This window comes from Musca domestica, unplaced genomic scaffold (genome assembly GCF_030504385.1).
Source record: "Musca domestica strain aabys unplaced genomic scaffold, Musca_domestica.polishedcontigs.V.1.1 10, whole genome shotgun sequence".
Classification (NCBI taxonomy): domain Eukaryota; kingdom Metazoa; phylum Arthropoda; class Insecta; order Diptera; family Muscidae; genus Musca; species Musca domestica.
The window spans coordinates 6,849,078-6,866,732 of record NW_026712115.1 but is presented as its reverse complement, the minus strand read 5'-3'; the positions used below and the strand labels follow the sequence as shown (position 1 = coordinate 6,866,732).

Below are 17,655 nucleotides of genomic sequence, written 5' to 3'. Positions count from 1 at the left end.
ACGCTATATGGGAGCTCTCCGAAACGTGGGCCGATATGTCCCATTTTTAATGCCAAACATATTAGAGGTAATATGAATGTCTGAGCAAAATTTCAGAGCGATAAAATGCTTCCCTGAATTAATCTCCGTTTTTGGGCATCTCACCTCACTGTGCGTGGTAAGGATATTATGTTTTTGTGCATTTGTTTGTAACAGGCAGAAGAAAGCGAGAGAGACCCATAGTTACTTTTGAGGATCTTCATAGAATCGCTTTCTGAGTCGACTTATGTATGTTAGTCCGTCTGTCCGTCCGTCCATGTATTCTTGTGAACAAAATACAGGTTGCATTTATTATCCAATTGAGATGAAATTTTTCAAACAATATTTATTTGGCCCAATGATGAACCCTATTGAAATTGGTGATACTCTGATCAGATTTAGATGTAGCTCCGATACATCTTCAACCGATTTCAGATAAACTGCGCACCTAATGGCTTAAATAAGACCAAATGATCTGTATTTTGGTACATCCCACCGAATTCAGTCTAGAAGCAATTAAATCTAATTTGAAAAAGAAAATCGGTTCAGATATAGCTATAGCTCCCATACATATGTTTCATCTGATTTGATGTTTAAGTCTTTACATTCATAATATTCACCTTACAAGAATGGTGTTTGGTATGAGATACCAGATAGAGCCCAGAAATACTTCTGCCAAATGTTATCAAGATCGGTTCAGATTTGGATACAGCTCCCATACATATCTTCAACCGATTTCTGGTTAATTGAGCACCAAATGGCCAATATCAGTCCAAATGTCCTAAATTTTGTTTACATTCGACCGAATTCAGTCTAGAAAAATTCGAAGAAAATCGGCTCTAGTCCCTCAAATTCATAATATACATTCGACAACAATGATATGTGGTACCACATATCTTATACAGCTTGAAAATACCTTTGGCGAATTTTATCGTGAGCGGCTAAGAATTGGATATAGCTCCCATATATATCATTAATCCGATATCAGGTTTTTTGTGCACCAAAGGGCTAATATCAGCCGAAATGGACCGGATTTTGGCAATTACGACTGAATTCTTCCTAGAAATTAGTACATCGAATTCGGAGAAAATCGGTTCAGATATAGCTATAGCACCCATATATAAGTTTCATCCGATTTGGTGTTTTAGTCCCTCACATTCGTAATATGCAATCGACAACAAAGATATTTGGTACCAGATATCAGAAATAAGAGCTTTGCCAAAATCGGTTCAGATTTGGATATGGCTCCAATATATATCCTACACCGATTTCGCGTTAATTGTGCACAAAATATGCAATATCAGTCCAAATGGCCTGCATTTTAGCGTATCCGACCAAATTTAGTCTAGAAGCAAGAACATTAAATTTGGTAGAAATCGATTCAGATATAGCTATAGCACCCATATATATATTTCACCCAATTTGGTGTTTAAGTTCCTCACATTCGTGATATGCATTCGACAACAATGATATTTGATACCAGATATCTTATAGAACTTGGAAATACCTCTACCAAATTGTAAATATACTGTTAATCCGATTTAAGGTTTATTGTACAGGTAATGGCTAATATCAGCCCAAAATGGAGTGAATTTCGGGACGTTCGTTTTCATTTTGTGGAACTCAGATCCGATACATATTTTTTAATATAATTCTTCTCGAAGCCTATCATGCACTCTATAGCAATATTATTTGGTATAAAAGATTAAAATGTCTCCGTCAAATTTAGTGAAAATTGATTTAGAATTGGATATGTCTCCCAAATATTAGTTTCTAAATCTAAATCTGATCTAAAGGCTTTCAACTTTGCCTTTAGATCAGATTTAGGTGGTGTGATCTACTTCAAATAAACTCTTTTTTACCGGAGCTTCACTAAACATGCATAGTGGCGTAGGGTACCAGCCCCGCCTGACATTTGACTTTCCCTTACTGGTTTGTGTGATAATTTTTTATATTAAATTTTCCAGTAAGAGTGTCTTTGGGAATTGTGATATTAGTTGAGATATTGGTTTTATCTGTTGTTAAAAAGTATAATTTCCATTTTTCAAAACAAGATTGAGGACTTTTGCCTCGATTAGATCATGTCGATTTTTTATGAAACATAGTGAGTACATACAGGGGTTCAGAACTAAGTATACTTGTTACTACAAAGAGCAGTACTTGAGAAAATGTCCTATATTCATTTCATTGCTGGCAGTTAACGTTTTTTTAAGAGCAGGCAGAACATAGTACGACCGTTTTCAGTCGATTTTACGTTTACTTCTTCCCACTTTTCTGCGTATACGTGATGTTAGGAAGTAAATGGATATTAATTATACGCCAGCGGTATCTGCAAATTTACCATTAACATGTCTGATTTCATGCTCCACAACAATCTTCCATAAAAACCCCCACTGTCCCACAACAAATTAAAGAGAATGCATAAACATGACATTCTAAGTGAATATTTGCTTAACCAAAGATCATATTATGAATTATTTAAACTATAAAATGTAGACATGACTGTCGGCCAGAATGTGAATGCCATGGCCAATGGCAAAATGGTAGTGTCAACACAAACAATCTTGGCAGGAGAGGATGGGGGCGGGGGGCACCGGTGGTTGTATGATGAAGAATTTGTTCTGTTAAATTTATGATTGCAATTTGGATGATTTGTGCGTCTGACAGTGATTTAAAATGCTAATTTGTGGGCAATGCAAAGGATCTGGATTCCTACACAAATCTACATTTGCGTGTGTATGTGTATTTGCATGTGTGATTCCCATTCATTCATATAGAAATCTGTTTTTATTGTGTTGTGCAACACACACAGACACGCACATCTACACAATATACAATTAGGGTACAAATACAATAACAACAACGTAAACAAAACAAACAAAAACATAATGAAAATAAGTGGCTGTGCATGCTAAGTACATGGATGGACGGACGGCTGGATGGACCAAAGTGGCAGATGAGTGGGCCAGCCAACCAAACGAAATATGTATAATTCCAAGTAAGTGAATGGCAGTGAGTGAATGGATAAATAAATGACTAAGTGAGTGAGTGAGTGAGTGACTGAACGAACGAGCCGACAAACAAGTGATTGTCTAGATGAAGCTAACCAAGTTGAGCAGCCACCATTACACGCCAGCAACAACAGCAACAGCGCCAACAACAAATTGCTTGTCCATTTTGCAATTACCCTGACCAGGCGAATGAGTGAAGTTAAGTGCTGCCCAGAGAGATCTTGCAAGGGTATGAATGCTCATTGAAGAGGCAATCTGCCGAGATGACTACAACTGCCTGCCTACTTCCTTAAGCCTGAATCGGTGTGTGTGTGTGTGTCTGTATTTTAACTTGGCCATAAATTCACGTAAATGGTGCCACAAATGAATCCCTGTTTTATGTTTCGTTGGTTGGTTTTATAAATGCCATTACTAAGGCTTGACTCAAAAGCGTCCGACAATATTACAATAAACATTTTTGCTGTAAATAATAAAAGATTATACGAAGGATGGTTGAGTCGAATCAGTTGTACCCTGCTATAAGTGCTATCAGGAGAAAATTGTTGATACCATCATAAATGGGGTGCATACAAGTTTAGTCACTTTGTTTGCAACACCTCGATATTTTGTTCGATCAGCATAAAATAAAAGTAGGTTTAATTGGTATTGAAAATGAGCTACATCGGTCCACGTTAAAATATACAGGGTGACATGAAAAAACTGCAACAAAGTCAAACGCCATAATTTTTACATTTTTTTTTTTTAATAAAACCATAACATATCGGATATAACATCACAGCTTACAATAAGTTTAGATTTATTCGAATTGGTCACCATTGCCACGAATAATGGTCTAGAAAAGGCCGATGAATGTTGCTCTGCGGTATTTGGGCCCATTCCCGGCGAAGCGCTTGCTTGAGGTGATCGACAATTTCGCGATAATATTCGGCATTTATTCTGATGCCATGGTTGATTAATACCAGTGGCGCTTGAGTTTGGTGACCAACCGAAGGTGCACATTTTCGGATGACCTCTTTGGCAAGTAAACACAAAACTGCTGGACAACGAATGTTTTCTCATCGGAGAAAACCAAATTTGGCAGTTCACCACTTTCGGCCAAGCGAAGCAACTCTTTAGCTCTTTTGAGTCTATTTTCTTTCTGCTGCGGCGTGAGTTCTTGCACTTTTTGGAATTACAATGGCTTTGCCCCGAGCTAATTTTTCAATATCTACCGAATGGAATATTGTCATATGTTCAGCTCAAGAGCCAGTTTTTAGCCTCTGCGACACTGGTTTCCATCAAGTCGCCTTGACGTCGGCCTACGCTCCCAGTATCACAGTAACGAGCAGTGATACGAGACCCAAGCGATTTATTCACATTTAAATGCTGGAGTGCTCTAACGATAGCCACTTCTGGGTTTCCAGCCAAATATAAAGAAATCACACTATCACGCTTGAATTCCATATAGCGGAACCTCCCGATATTTAGTATTTTGTCAATTTCTTGCGGAATTGTTTCAAAATCGTTATTTCTTTGGTTTTATACATATATACATAGGAAAATTGTTACCGTTTACACCAAAACGTTCTCAAAATCTTTCATTTTGAAGTTTAGCGAGGAGAATATTAGCAAAACCATTGCACAATGGACATACGTCCAAATTTCATTTTCAAAACTATTTCAACGTCCCCATGTGTAAAGCCTAGTAGCCAAATTTTCAAATTTAATCTCTATCCCTTCACCCAATACCAAATTTAGTAACATTGAATACGTATATCCAAAACAGTCTACATCTCGCCATAGTAGACACTAACTGTGATCGGAAATTTAGTACTATTTAGTACTTTTCATACTATTATAGTACAAATGTCCAAAACCTCTTTATACAACCCCTTTAGTACCTCTTGGTATTTTGGACCACACCTCCAAATTTCAACCTAATATACAACAGTTATTTAAATAATTTCAGGATTTCAGCTAAATTTTTTACCCAATATCAAACTTTAGTTCTTTTCGAACAATTATATTACCTCCAGATACCAACAGTTATCTAAATATCAAATTTCAGGATTTCAGTTCAATTTCTTACCCAATATCAAACCTTAGTACTTTTCGAACAATTATAGTACGCATTTACAAACCACCCTCTAAACCTCAACCTCAGATACCGACAGCGATATTTATATCAATTTTTAGAATTTTATCTATTTCGTTCACCCAATGTCCAATTTAGTACCACTTAGTAATTTTCGTACAATTATAGCTCGCATTGCCTAATCCATCCCCATATATCTAGGCTACACATGAACAGCGACCCCAATATCAAATTTCAGATTTCAAGCGCTATCTGTTCAACAAATAGCACATTGTACCAAATATAGTACTATTTAGTATATTTCTGCACTTATAGTACACGTTTCAAAAAACACCTCTTTATCACAAACAGGGATCCCAATACAAAATTTAAAAATTCCATCTTCATCCGTTCTCTCTAACCTAAACTGTTCCAAATGTAGTACTATTTAGTACCATTTCGCACACTTAGTACACATTGTCGAAACCACCTACATATACCAAACATATCTTCCAACTTTGATTCTCGTACCAAATTCAAAGTTTTTAGATCTATGCGTTCACATAATATCAAATGGTATCATTTTAAAACATTTCGTAACCGTAAAGTTTGAATTTCGAAAAATCATTAATAAATCAAAAAAAAAAAATCTATTCTAATTCCAAACTTCGAAATTCTAATTCATTAAGTTTGTCCCATACATTTGATTTGTAGTATTTTTATGTACTTTTCGTACTCTTTCCAAAAACCCAGCCTTATCATACCCCTAAGCACCAAGACTGACCCTCGTGCCAATAGTCTATCTTCAGCCGTTTCGCATGGTCGTTGATTCTACGTCAGTCAATTATTTCACTACTCTTTTCACTAAAAAGATATACAGATAAAGAGCTGAAACTATTTAAAAGTAAGCCTCGGATTCAAAAGACCTACCATTAAGTTACCCAGGCCGTTGACGTCATTCACCGACCTCATACATCGCGACTGACGAATGACTGCTGCCAAGACTAATGCTAGAGCTTTATTAATTTATATTGGGCCCGAATTGGGAGCACGACACTCAGCACATGTCCAGCATATAGATTAGGGCCAATGCTCCACTGATAACAAAATAGGGTCGTGTATATCCCATCCGACTTTTAAAGAAAACTTGTACAAGCTCCAAACACAACAGCAATCATAAGACACACAGCTATTTCTTGTAGGGTGACTATTAACGACAATGCATACATCATCTTACACACCGAGTCCTACCACGTACTCTTTCCGCTTGGTATTAAGACAACAATTCTTCTGAACGTTTGCATGTGGGTGTTGTTGTTGTTTGAAGCTGCTTATTACTCTCATAATGTTAAAATGCACTTCACTAATGACTAGCGAGATCAAGAATATGTGTACTTATAAGGAATGACTACTTTATATACCCTAATACTACGTATGGATACGTACATACGTATACAAAAGTTTTGGAAACTCCACCGGAGTTGTCCGTCTTTCTGTTGTAATCACCCTATTTTTCAAACGAATTGAGATAGAAGTCTGACATTTTTATACCCTACACCACAAGGTGGTCAGGGTATTATGTCTTTGTGCATTTGTTTGTAACAGGCAAGAGGAAACGAGATAGACCCACAGTTCCTTTTGATGATCTGCATAGAATCACATTCTGAGTCGATTTATGCATGTCCGTCCGTCCGTCTGTCCATGTATTTTTGTAAACAAAGTACAGTTCGCATTTATTGCCCTATCCAGATGCAATTTTGCACAAATCATTTGTTTGGCCCAAGGACGAACCCTATTGAATTTGGAGATATATCCTCGTCCGATTTGCCTTTTATTGTGCACCAAACGTGTAATATCAGTCCGAATAGTATGGAATATGGCACATACGATAAGGTTGGACCTGAAAATAAGTATGTAAAATTTGATAGAAATCGGTTCAGATATAGCTATAGCTCGCATATAAATTGTTCATCCGATTTGTTATTTTTGTCCTCCGCAGCCGTAATATGCACTATGTAACAGCAATATTTGGGGAAATATATCAAATACAGCTCAGAAATACCTTTGCTAAATTTTATCGATATCGGTTCAGATTTGGATATAGCTCCCATATATAACTTCGTCCGATTTACCTTTGATTGTGCACCAAACGTCTAATATTTGCCCAAATTGGATGAAATTTAGCACTTCCGACCGTGTTGAGTCTAGAAGCTAGTATGTCAAATTTGGTGAAGATCGGTTTAGATATAGCTATAGCTCCCATATATACTGTTTATCCGATTTGTCATATTTGTTACCCACAGCCGTAATATGCACTCCGTAACAACGATATTCAGGGAAATACATCAAATACAGTTCAGAAATATATTTGCCAAATTTTATCGAGATCGGTTCCGATTTGGATATAGCTCCCATATATATTTTTATCCGATTTCAAATTAATTGTGTACCAAATGGGCAATACAAGTCCAAATTTAAAAGATACAAAGGCTTCGGCATATTTAGTCCCTTGAACTTTAACTTATAATTATAATCATAACGTGTATGATTGAATTCTCACTTTTAATTGTTATGCGCAGCTCTACTAAATTAGCAAAGTGGTGTAGGGTATCAAAAAGTCGGCCCCGCCCGACTTTAAGACTTTCTTTACTGGTTTTGAATGTAACCATTCCGAATAGTTAATTATTTAATCATTGTTCATACACTTCTATTACAGATTGCTACAGAATCGTCATCATCCACGCAAATTGCCACTGTATCCCACCTGGTAGCTTTAGCTAATCAACAACGCAATGCCTCAGCGAAAACTCAACAGCAACAACAACAACAAACGTCATCATCATTATCCGCGTCAAGCAAATGTCTAACACAACCGGTGACAGTGGTGGAAAATCCGCTGGAGCCACTTAAAACGACAGCCTCAACACCTACAGATGTCGCGAATGTTGCGACAGTGTCGGCCAATGGCATGTCCTCAACTGTAGTCCACAACAATAGCCATAATCAGCAAGTTCATGCCACCGAAGTGCTGGCGGATCCACAATTGCAACAACAATTGGAACAAGTACAACAGCAAACACAAAACGAAGTTCCAGCCTCGGTTCAAGCAACGGTTGCGGCTGTCATTCAATCAGCGGGGACAGCGACGACAGCAGCCGCAACAACAACTGCAACATCAGCCACAACGGCTAATAAAACGATGGTGGGTGGAGGTGGTGGTGCTGGCACCAGTGCCTCCAATGCCACAACCATCACCTCCATATCAGCCTTATCACCGCAAACACCAAACGCCGCCACACCATCTGGGCCCGTGGCACCACATACCTCGCATACAACACCGGCTTCCGTCTCAGCTTCCAGTCAACAGGTGACACCCATACCACGACCCAAAAACCCCCAACAACAATTGTCCAGCATAGCCAATCCCATGCATAAGGTCACCAAACGGAAAGAAACTCTTGAAGCGAAACGAGAACGCAAAGCCGCCAAAACGTTGGCCATCATAACGGGTGCCTTTGTCGTCTGTTGGCTGCCGTTCTTTGTGATGGCCCTGCTGCTACCGCTCTGCGAAGCCTGTGAAATAAACGATGGCATAGCTTCGCTGTTTCTTTGGCTGGGCTATTTTAATTCGACACTGAATCCCGTCATCTACACAATCTTTAGTCCGGAATTTCGGCAGGCCTTTAAGCGAATCCTGTTTGGTGGCCACAGACCGGTTCATTATCGCAGCGGTAAATTATAAGAATAGATGGCGCAGCAAACCAGCCAGTTAAAGGTATGTATGGCGAAGGTGACTTAATATGTAATAAGGACGTTTATATTTGTAAGAGGTTTTTGTATTTTGAAGAAAATTATACTGTCTAGTAGAGATAAGTCGGAAAAAAATAATAAATATTTTGTGAGTCCTGCACAGTACTGAGATAAGGGATACTTAGAAGTAAACTGAAATTCTACAAAAGATTTCCAATTGACAGGCAAACTATTAGAGGAAATCCACATAGAATGCAATCGCTACGTAGTGTTCGACACATTTTCCAACTCAAAGAGATCTGCACTTCTAATGAACATACACATATTTCCGATACCACCTTCATGTGTCCAGAGTTCACATGAACAGCGACCCTAATACCAAATTTCGGATTTCCAGCATTATCTCTTCACCCAGTATCATTTGTTCTATTCGTGTACTTGTAGTACACATTTCCAAAAACCACCTCTTTGTCATAAACCTACCTCCAACAGGGATCCCAATACAAAATTTTAAAATATCAGCTTCAACTGAAAATCCTAATATTTACATTAGTACTAAGTCATGTGCAAAAATGGACAATATCGGTCCACATCATCAAGTACCTCCCCTGTAAAGGGTCAACATTTTGAATAATTTTAACTCTTATGAAATTTGATGTAAGTTTCCGATTGTTTCGAAATTACACACATCGCAATATTTGTCGGTCCATCCCTTGTGGTACCTCCCCCACAGAGGGTCAAATTTTTGAATATTCATAAAGCCCATAAAACGCGAAATTAACATTCGATTCCATTAAGACTGACACATCTCAATATTTCCAACAACACAAGATCTGTTATAAAGATGGTAGAGATCGGACCATTCCTTCTGGTACCTCCCACACAAGGGTCAAAGCTTTGAATAACCACATCGATCATAAAATCTGAAAAAAAAAACATCCGGTTCTCTTCATATTTCACGCATCTCAACATTTTCGGTAACACAAAATCTGTTATGAAGATGGAAGAGATCTGACCCTTCCTTCTAGTACCTCCCCCACAACCGAAACGATCACAAAATAGGAAATAATTATCCGGTGAAGAGAACCAGTATCTATACTAACACAAGATAAGCTGTGAAGATGGGATATATCGGTCCACTCCTTCTGGCGCCTCCCCCTCATAGGTTTTAAGATTTTGAAAAACATTTCTCTTCAAATTTCACACTTACAAATATTTTTGCTAGCAATAGATCGATAGTGAAGGTGATACATATCTGTGAACCCCTTCTGGTACCTATCCCACAAAGGGTGACAATTTTCAATGCTTTTATCTGTCATAACTTGCAAAACAAGTCGGCGATTCTTTACAACTTGCTTTATCTAAATATTTCTCTGAACCAGAAACCTGAGATAAATACGGAATTTATTAAATTTATTTTTCGAATAAAATTGGATATAAATGTTCGATTTTCTAGTAATTTAGGCTATACAAATATTTGTATATGTATTAGATGACGTATAAAAATGGAATACATCGGTCGACTGGTATCTGGTACCCCACGCGCCTTTTAACATTTTTTAAAAATTATCATATATCTCATATAAAGTGAAGGAAGTAGTCGACATAGTCCAAATCTGGCACATTGTAATATTCATATCATATTTATTTATGTCCGACACGGAAGCGACAATATTGGCACATTCCTTCGGAACCTACTCCATTGATGGTCAACAATTTGAATAATCATTATAGAAGTCAAAATATATTTAAATAATCGAACATTGGCTGAGGGTATAGACCTGTTGACAAAACCGGCTGATACTTTTACATTACAGGGTGAGATAAAAAAACTGCAACAAAGTCAAACGTCATAATTTTTAATTTGTTTTCTTTTTTTTAATTTTATATGTCACACGCTGCCTGAATGTTGCTCTGCGGTATTTTGGCACATTCCCGGCGAAGCGCTAGCTTGAGGTGATCGACACTTTAGTATTTTTAGTGTCATCCTGGCTTTTCAAAATACTCCATGAGTCCTGTTGGAATGTCTAAGGTCCGCGGCCAAAATGTTTGCGTGCCCAAGGCTTTAATACACCCTCCAGAATATTTTTGCGATAATATTCGGCATTTATGCTGATCGTGGCGATTAATACGAGCAGAGAGCGACCATCGGCTGTTATGGCGGCCGACACCATCACCATGTCCGTCGCTTGAGTTCTGGTGGCCAACGGAAGGTGCGCATTTTCAGCTGACCTCTTTGGCAAGTAAACACGATAATTTTGTTTGTTTACAAACCGCTGGACAACGAATGGTTTTCCCATCGGAGAAAACAAAATTCGGCAGTTCACCACCTTCGGCCAAGCGAAGCAACTTTTTAGCTCTTTTGAATCTATTTTCTTTCCGTTGCGGTGTAAGTTCTTTCACTTTTTGGAATTTCAATGGCCTTACCCCGAGCTCATGTTCGACTCACCTCTGGCTATCACAACTGATGAATTGGCTAAATTTGGCGCCTTTGTATTACATCAATAAACATTCGAATTCAACTTTGGCTTAAAAAAATTGGAAATTATTGAGCAACTAAATATTTTTATACCCTCCACCTTGGAAAGGAGGGTATATTAACTTTGTCATTCCGTTTGTAACATCCTTAAATATTCGTCTTAGACCCCATAAAGTATATATATTCATAATCAGCATAAAATTCTAAGTCGATTTAACTATGTCCGTCTGTCTGTCTGTCTGTCCGTCTGTCTGTCTGTTGAAATCACGATACAGCCCACATTATTTGACGTAGAGCGCCAAAATTTAGCAGAGCTATTTGCATTTGTCTAGGATGGTTGGTATTGAAAATGAGATATATCGGTCCACGTTCTGATATAGTCCCCATATAACGGTACATCCCGATATTCGGTATTTTGATGATTTATGCCACATTTTTTCACGGATTTGTCTGGAAATTTGTATTTGTAGGTCATAACGGGTACCTGAGCGTGTGGCAAAACATTGCATATATAGGTCCACGTTGTGGTATAGCCCCCATATAAAGGTACCTCCCGATATTCGGTATTTTAGTTTTTTTTTTGCCACATTTTTTTACGGATTTGTCTAAAAATTGGTATTTGTGGGTCATAATGGTTCCCAGCTCTGGTGGCGAAACATTGCATGTATGGTTCCATGATTTGGTATAGCCCCCATATAACGATACCTCCCGATATTCGGTAATTTGATGATTTTTGCAACCTTTTTTCACGGATTTGTCTGAAAATTGGTATTTGTGGGTCATAATGGGTTCCAACTCCGGTGGCGAAACATTGCATGTATGGGTCCATGTTTTGGTATAGCCCCCATATAACAGTACCTCCCGATATTCGGTATTTTTATGGTTTTTGCCACATTTTTTCACTGATTTGTCTAAAAATTGGTATTTGTGGGCATAATGGGTCCTAGTTCGTGTGGCGAAACATTGTAATTATAGGTCCACGTTTTGGTGTAGCCCCCATATAACGGTACCTCCCGATATTCGGCATTTTAATGGTTTTTGCCACATTTCTTCTAATGTTTCTTTTACCCTAAGGTGGAGGGTATTAAAAGTTTGGCCCGGCCGAACTTAATGTTTTTTTTACTTGTTTATCCTAAACATCTCGTATACATACATATAAATATAAGGAAAAGTTTTTTTTTTTTTTTTTTTTTTGTATAACAACGTACAAGCACTTCAGTCAACCGTCCATTTTAATTAACTTTAAACCACAAAACAACTCAATTCTTGGAATTATTCCAAAACTGCAAACATCTACCAAATGTTATTCAGGTTTCATCCAAATTAAAAAGTTCGGTTGACAAAGAAAAACATTTTTACAATTCAATTTAAGTAAATTAAAACTGAAAACTAATCGTTTTATGTAGAGCTTTAGTTTTGTACAAATCTACAATCTGCCGAAAAGTTCCAAATAGATTTCCACATAAATTCCATAGAAATTAAATTATTTAAATGAATATGTTTTGGAACTTTTCAACACAATAAACTATTAATAATATTCAAATGAGTTTTGCACTCGTCCTGCCTGAGTCTCTGGGTTTTCATTCGCACAACCAAGTGTTTCCCTGCTAAAGGATGAAATAATGTGACACTATTGCTGTTTTCAATATACGAGTATCTAACCTCAATAAATTGAATATATTAAAATACACATTGTTATAATGGCTGTGTGCATGTGTGTGTGTGAGAAAGAGCTTTTCTAAAACGCTTGTCAACATTTTGACGCACACAATATGTTAAACACAATGTTATCCTCTGAGATTGGGTAAACGATAACCTATTTCAAAAAATATAAAAGTAATAAATTGACATCAAATAAGTGGACCTTGCTTATCATCGTGCCAGCATCTAGGAAATCCCATCCCCCAAAATTCGAAAACAAAATTCAAAACGAACAACATGAATGAAATACTCAATAGCATGTAAATGAGAATATTGCAACAATTTTTTATGCCTGTCCGATATGTGTCACTTGAAGAGGGCATTGACAGCCACAAAACGACATCAATGGATTTGAACATTCGTCACATACAGGGTGTCCCAAAAACTGATATGGAAACACACTGTTTTCACTAAATGACCTATTTAAACCTAACAGGACTACAAATATCCATAACTGAGATAATTTGTCTATTAATGTGGATTAACAAGTTAAAATGTATCAGTCGGTATCAGATGTATACTCTCAGCCAATGTTCGATTATTTAAATATATTTTGACTTTTGCTATGATTATTCAAATTGTTGACCTTCCATGGAGAAGGTTCCAAAGGAATTGGACAATTTTGTTCATTTCATATTGGACCTTAATAAATATGATGTAAATAATTGCGACGTGCTAGGTTTGAACTATATTGGTTACTTCACTCAATTTATATGAGATATGTGGTAATTTTCAAATGTTAATATGTCCGTGAGGTAAAAGATAGTGTCGACAGAAGTATTTCATTTTCATACTTCATATAATACAGATAAAAATATTGTTATGGGCAAAAATACAAGAAAATCGAACATTTATATTCAATTTTATGCGAAATCATAAACTCCATATTCATCTCAGGTTTCTAGTTAAGAGAAAGTAAAGAATCGCTGACTTGTTTCGCAAGTTATGACAGACAAAAGTATTGAAAATTGTGAGTCTTTGTGGGTGAGATACCAGAAGAGGTTCGCCGATATGATGATCATCTTCACAACAGATCTTGTGTTAGAAAAAATGCTTGTACAGGGTTGTCCATATTCGTCGGACCCATCTGGCAACGCCATAACTTTGGACAGAGATGTCACATCGCATAATGACATACCGCGTTTGAAGCGTCAGTCCAAGCTGATTTTTACCATGAACCAATACACGCCACGCGAGCGCTCTGAAATAGTTGAAATTTACATTCAACAGAAGAAGTCAATTGTGAAAACTCAACGTGCTTTTAAAACATTAAACAATGTGAGAAGTGCGCCTTCTAAGAACACCATTAAGCGTTTATACGAAAAATTTTCGACTGGTAAGGCTCTTTCTAATCCGAAGAGGCCATATAAAAGTCGACCAAGGCGATCGGCCGAGAATATCGCTGCCGTACGAGCCAGTGTTGAGAGGTCCCCAAGAACATTCCAAAAACGCCGTTCACAGCAGTTGGGCATGGCTCGGTCCATTTTACAACGGATTATTCGCATTGATTTGCATTTGTTCCCGTACAAAATTCAATTGACGCAAAGAATGTTGCCTGCGGAAAAGCCTCGTCGATTGGAATGGGCCCAAAGAGTCATGGGTCCGTCGAATATGGGCAAATCTGAAATTTGAAGAGAGTTGGAAGCTTCTTTCCCTTTCCTCAGAAGAAATGGTCCGATCTTTACCATCTTTAACCCAGATCTTGTGATGATGGAAATATTGAAATGTGCCGTGTGTGAAAAGTCCGGATGTAATTGGATGTTAATTTCGCAAATGGATATTGAAAATGTTGACCCTTTTGTGGTGAAGGTATCAGAAGGAGAGGACCGATACTTTCCATCTTCACAGCAGATCTTGTGTTAGTAGAAATAATTGAATGTGTGAGATACGAAGAGAACCGGATGCTTATTTTGAATTTTATAATCGCTTTGGTTATTCAAAAAGAATGGTTCGATCCCTACCAGAAGGAAGGAATGGTTGGATCCCTACCATCTTAATAACAGATTTTGCACTGATTGATATATTGAGATGTGCTCAATCGGAATGTTAATTTCGCGTTTTATAAACCTAATGGATATTGAAAATGTTGGCCCTTTTGTGGGGGAGGTATCAAAAGGAGTGTACCAATAAATTCCATCTTCACACAAACCTTCAAAATTTTGACCATTCGAGGGGAAATGTAGTGGACCTATATTGTCCATTTTCGCACTTGACCTAGCAAAGATGCAAATATTAGAATTTGCAAAGTTGAAGCAAAGTCGGACCATCATTTGTCTTTCTGTGCAGCTAAATATTTTTGTGAAAATTTCGACCTTTTGTGGGGGAGGTACCTTAAGGTACAAAAATATTACGATGTATCAAGTTTGGACCAAATCGGATACTCCCTTGGAGAGTTATTGTGCGCACCATCCAGCCAACTAAACAGACAGTTGGACGGACACCCTTAAATCGACTCTAATTATTTCGATGAGTCACGTTTTGGTCGTATCAAATGATATATACCCTCTGTAGCTATATGTATCAGCCCAAAAATATGTTTCATCTGAATTGGTGGTTCAGTCCCTCACATTTGTAATATACATTCGACAACAATGATATTTGGTACCAGTTCTCAGATACAGCCCAGAAATAAGTGGCTAACATTTTGTTAAGATCTGTTCAAATATACCGAATTGAACACCAAATGGCCAATATCAGTCCAGAAGTCGTGAATTTTGGTGCATCCGACCGAATTCAGTCTAGAAGCAAGTGCATCGGATTCGGTTCAGATATAGCTCCCATTTCTCCCGATTTAGTGTTTAAATCCATTAAATTAGTGAAATATATTCGACAACAATGTTATTTGGTACAAGATATATTATAAAGCTCGGAAATACCTTTGCCAAATTTTATCGAGAACGGCTAAGATTTTGATATAGCTCCCATATATATCCTTAATCCGATTTACGGTTTATCGTGCATATAATGGCTAATATTAGCCCAAATGTAGTGAATTTCGGGACGCAGTTTTCCATTTTGTGCAACTCGGCTCCGATATATATATTTTTAATGCAATCCTTCTCCAAGTGATATCATGCAACTCGACCCCGCCCGAGTTTTGACTCTTCCTTACTGGTCGAATTTGTTTTTTTTTTTTGTTTGGTACACCAGCATTTATTTGTATATAAAATTTTAAACGCATATATAATCAAAAGGAGTAGCGAAGCGCACCGGGTTCTGCTAGTTTAGCATGTTAAAGGATAAAAACCTTCCCTGTATATATTATTCATTAAATAGGTACCTCGCGAATTTTAACATATTAAGGGTTTCACTTATTCGTATGTTGAGGGAGTTCATGAGAGGTCAATATTTGGGTTAACCCAATAGGTTTTAAGTATTTCGAAAGTATCAGGTATACGATCTAGACAAATAAGTAGCAATTTTCCTCTCCCTCTCTCTTAATGCAAGTGTTGAAAATTTCCCTCATTAATATGAGTTGCATTTAAATTTCGCTACATTCATTCGACGACACCCTGTATGGCATGCAGATTTTGTACCACCACTATTAAGTGTATTGAAATTCCCCTTTTATAAAATTCTATTGACAGTGTTATCTGTTTCCTGTTTTGATGTTTGGCAAGACTGACTGCTGGAATAAAAGTTTTGTCTTCTTGCGTTTCCTTTTCGGATTGGGATGAGGTTTGGATTTTGCAAATCTCTAAAAATATAGATACGCTTTTATATTTTTGCTACTCTACAACAATGGAAGCCATGACAACGATAGCAACAACAAAACCAGCACCACCACCACCAACAACAGCAACAATAATAATTGTAATAATGTCAGTCGAAGAAATATTCTGCAATAATCATTTTTGTGCTCAAGCCATGAATTTCTGTTCACAATACAATGTCAGTTTTTCGCATCCATGTACATATTTTATTTGGCACACTCACACAGATGCACATACGAACGCACATACACACACTCCCAGTGACAAAAGAAATGTATTTCCATTTCTGTTGTTACCGCTGTTGTTGTCGTTGTTGTTTTCTATTTTGTAGATATTTTCCCATAGAAAATAGAAAAATACAAAACGAAGAAATGCAAGGAAGTTCCATTCGAACAATGGAGAATTGTTGACAACGGATATTCCCATTGAAGGCGATGCTTAGTCAGTCAGAGAATGATTGCAAATACATTTACAACCGCCATTCATATCGAGCTCTGACCAACTTTTCTTTTTGTTGTTGTTGTTGTTGTTGTTTCTTGTTCGTTCGTGTCTTCACTCTAATGGATAACCTAAAAGTGCGTGGATAAAGCAGCATAATTCTTTTCACTCGCATAAATTCTATGCAGCTTTTCTTGCAACAGAGGAAAAATGAAAAGGAAACTTATAATGAATGGAAATGGGTATTCTTAATATGATTTGCACTTGTAAGAAAAGGATTTTGAGTTTCGCAATAGATGTGTGATATTTGATGCATTATGGCAGATCGGATTTCAAGAATCAATAATATGTATACAAGATTGTCGGGCTCTTAGTAAATTAGTAAAAATGAATTAATTGAATAACTAACCGATCAACAATTTTGAAAAGTGACCTACATTTAACAGCCTTCACATCGAAATTGGAAAATATACATTTTGTAATAATTTTCAT

At 37.2% G+C, this 17,655-nt stretch overlaps 1 protein-coding gene across 1 annotated transcript in view; it reads left to right on the top strand.

Annotated features, from left to right (window-relative positions):
* The window catches only part of LOC101892092 (5-hydroxytryptamine receptor 2A-like), a 343,177-nt gene that overhangs the window by 302,538 nt on the left and 22,984 nt on the right, over positions 1–17,655 (top strand). The window contains exon 9 of the mRNA XM_059125946.1: positions 7,799–8,857. Within this exon, the coding sequence (XP_058981929.1) occupies positions 7,799–8,824 (1,026 nt within the window). The 3' untranslated portion in view covers positions 8,825–8,857. The remainder of the gene's footprint in view (positions 1–7,798; positions 8,858–17,655) is intronic.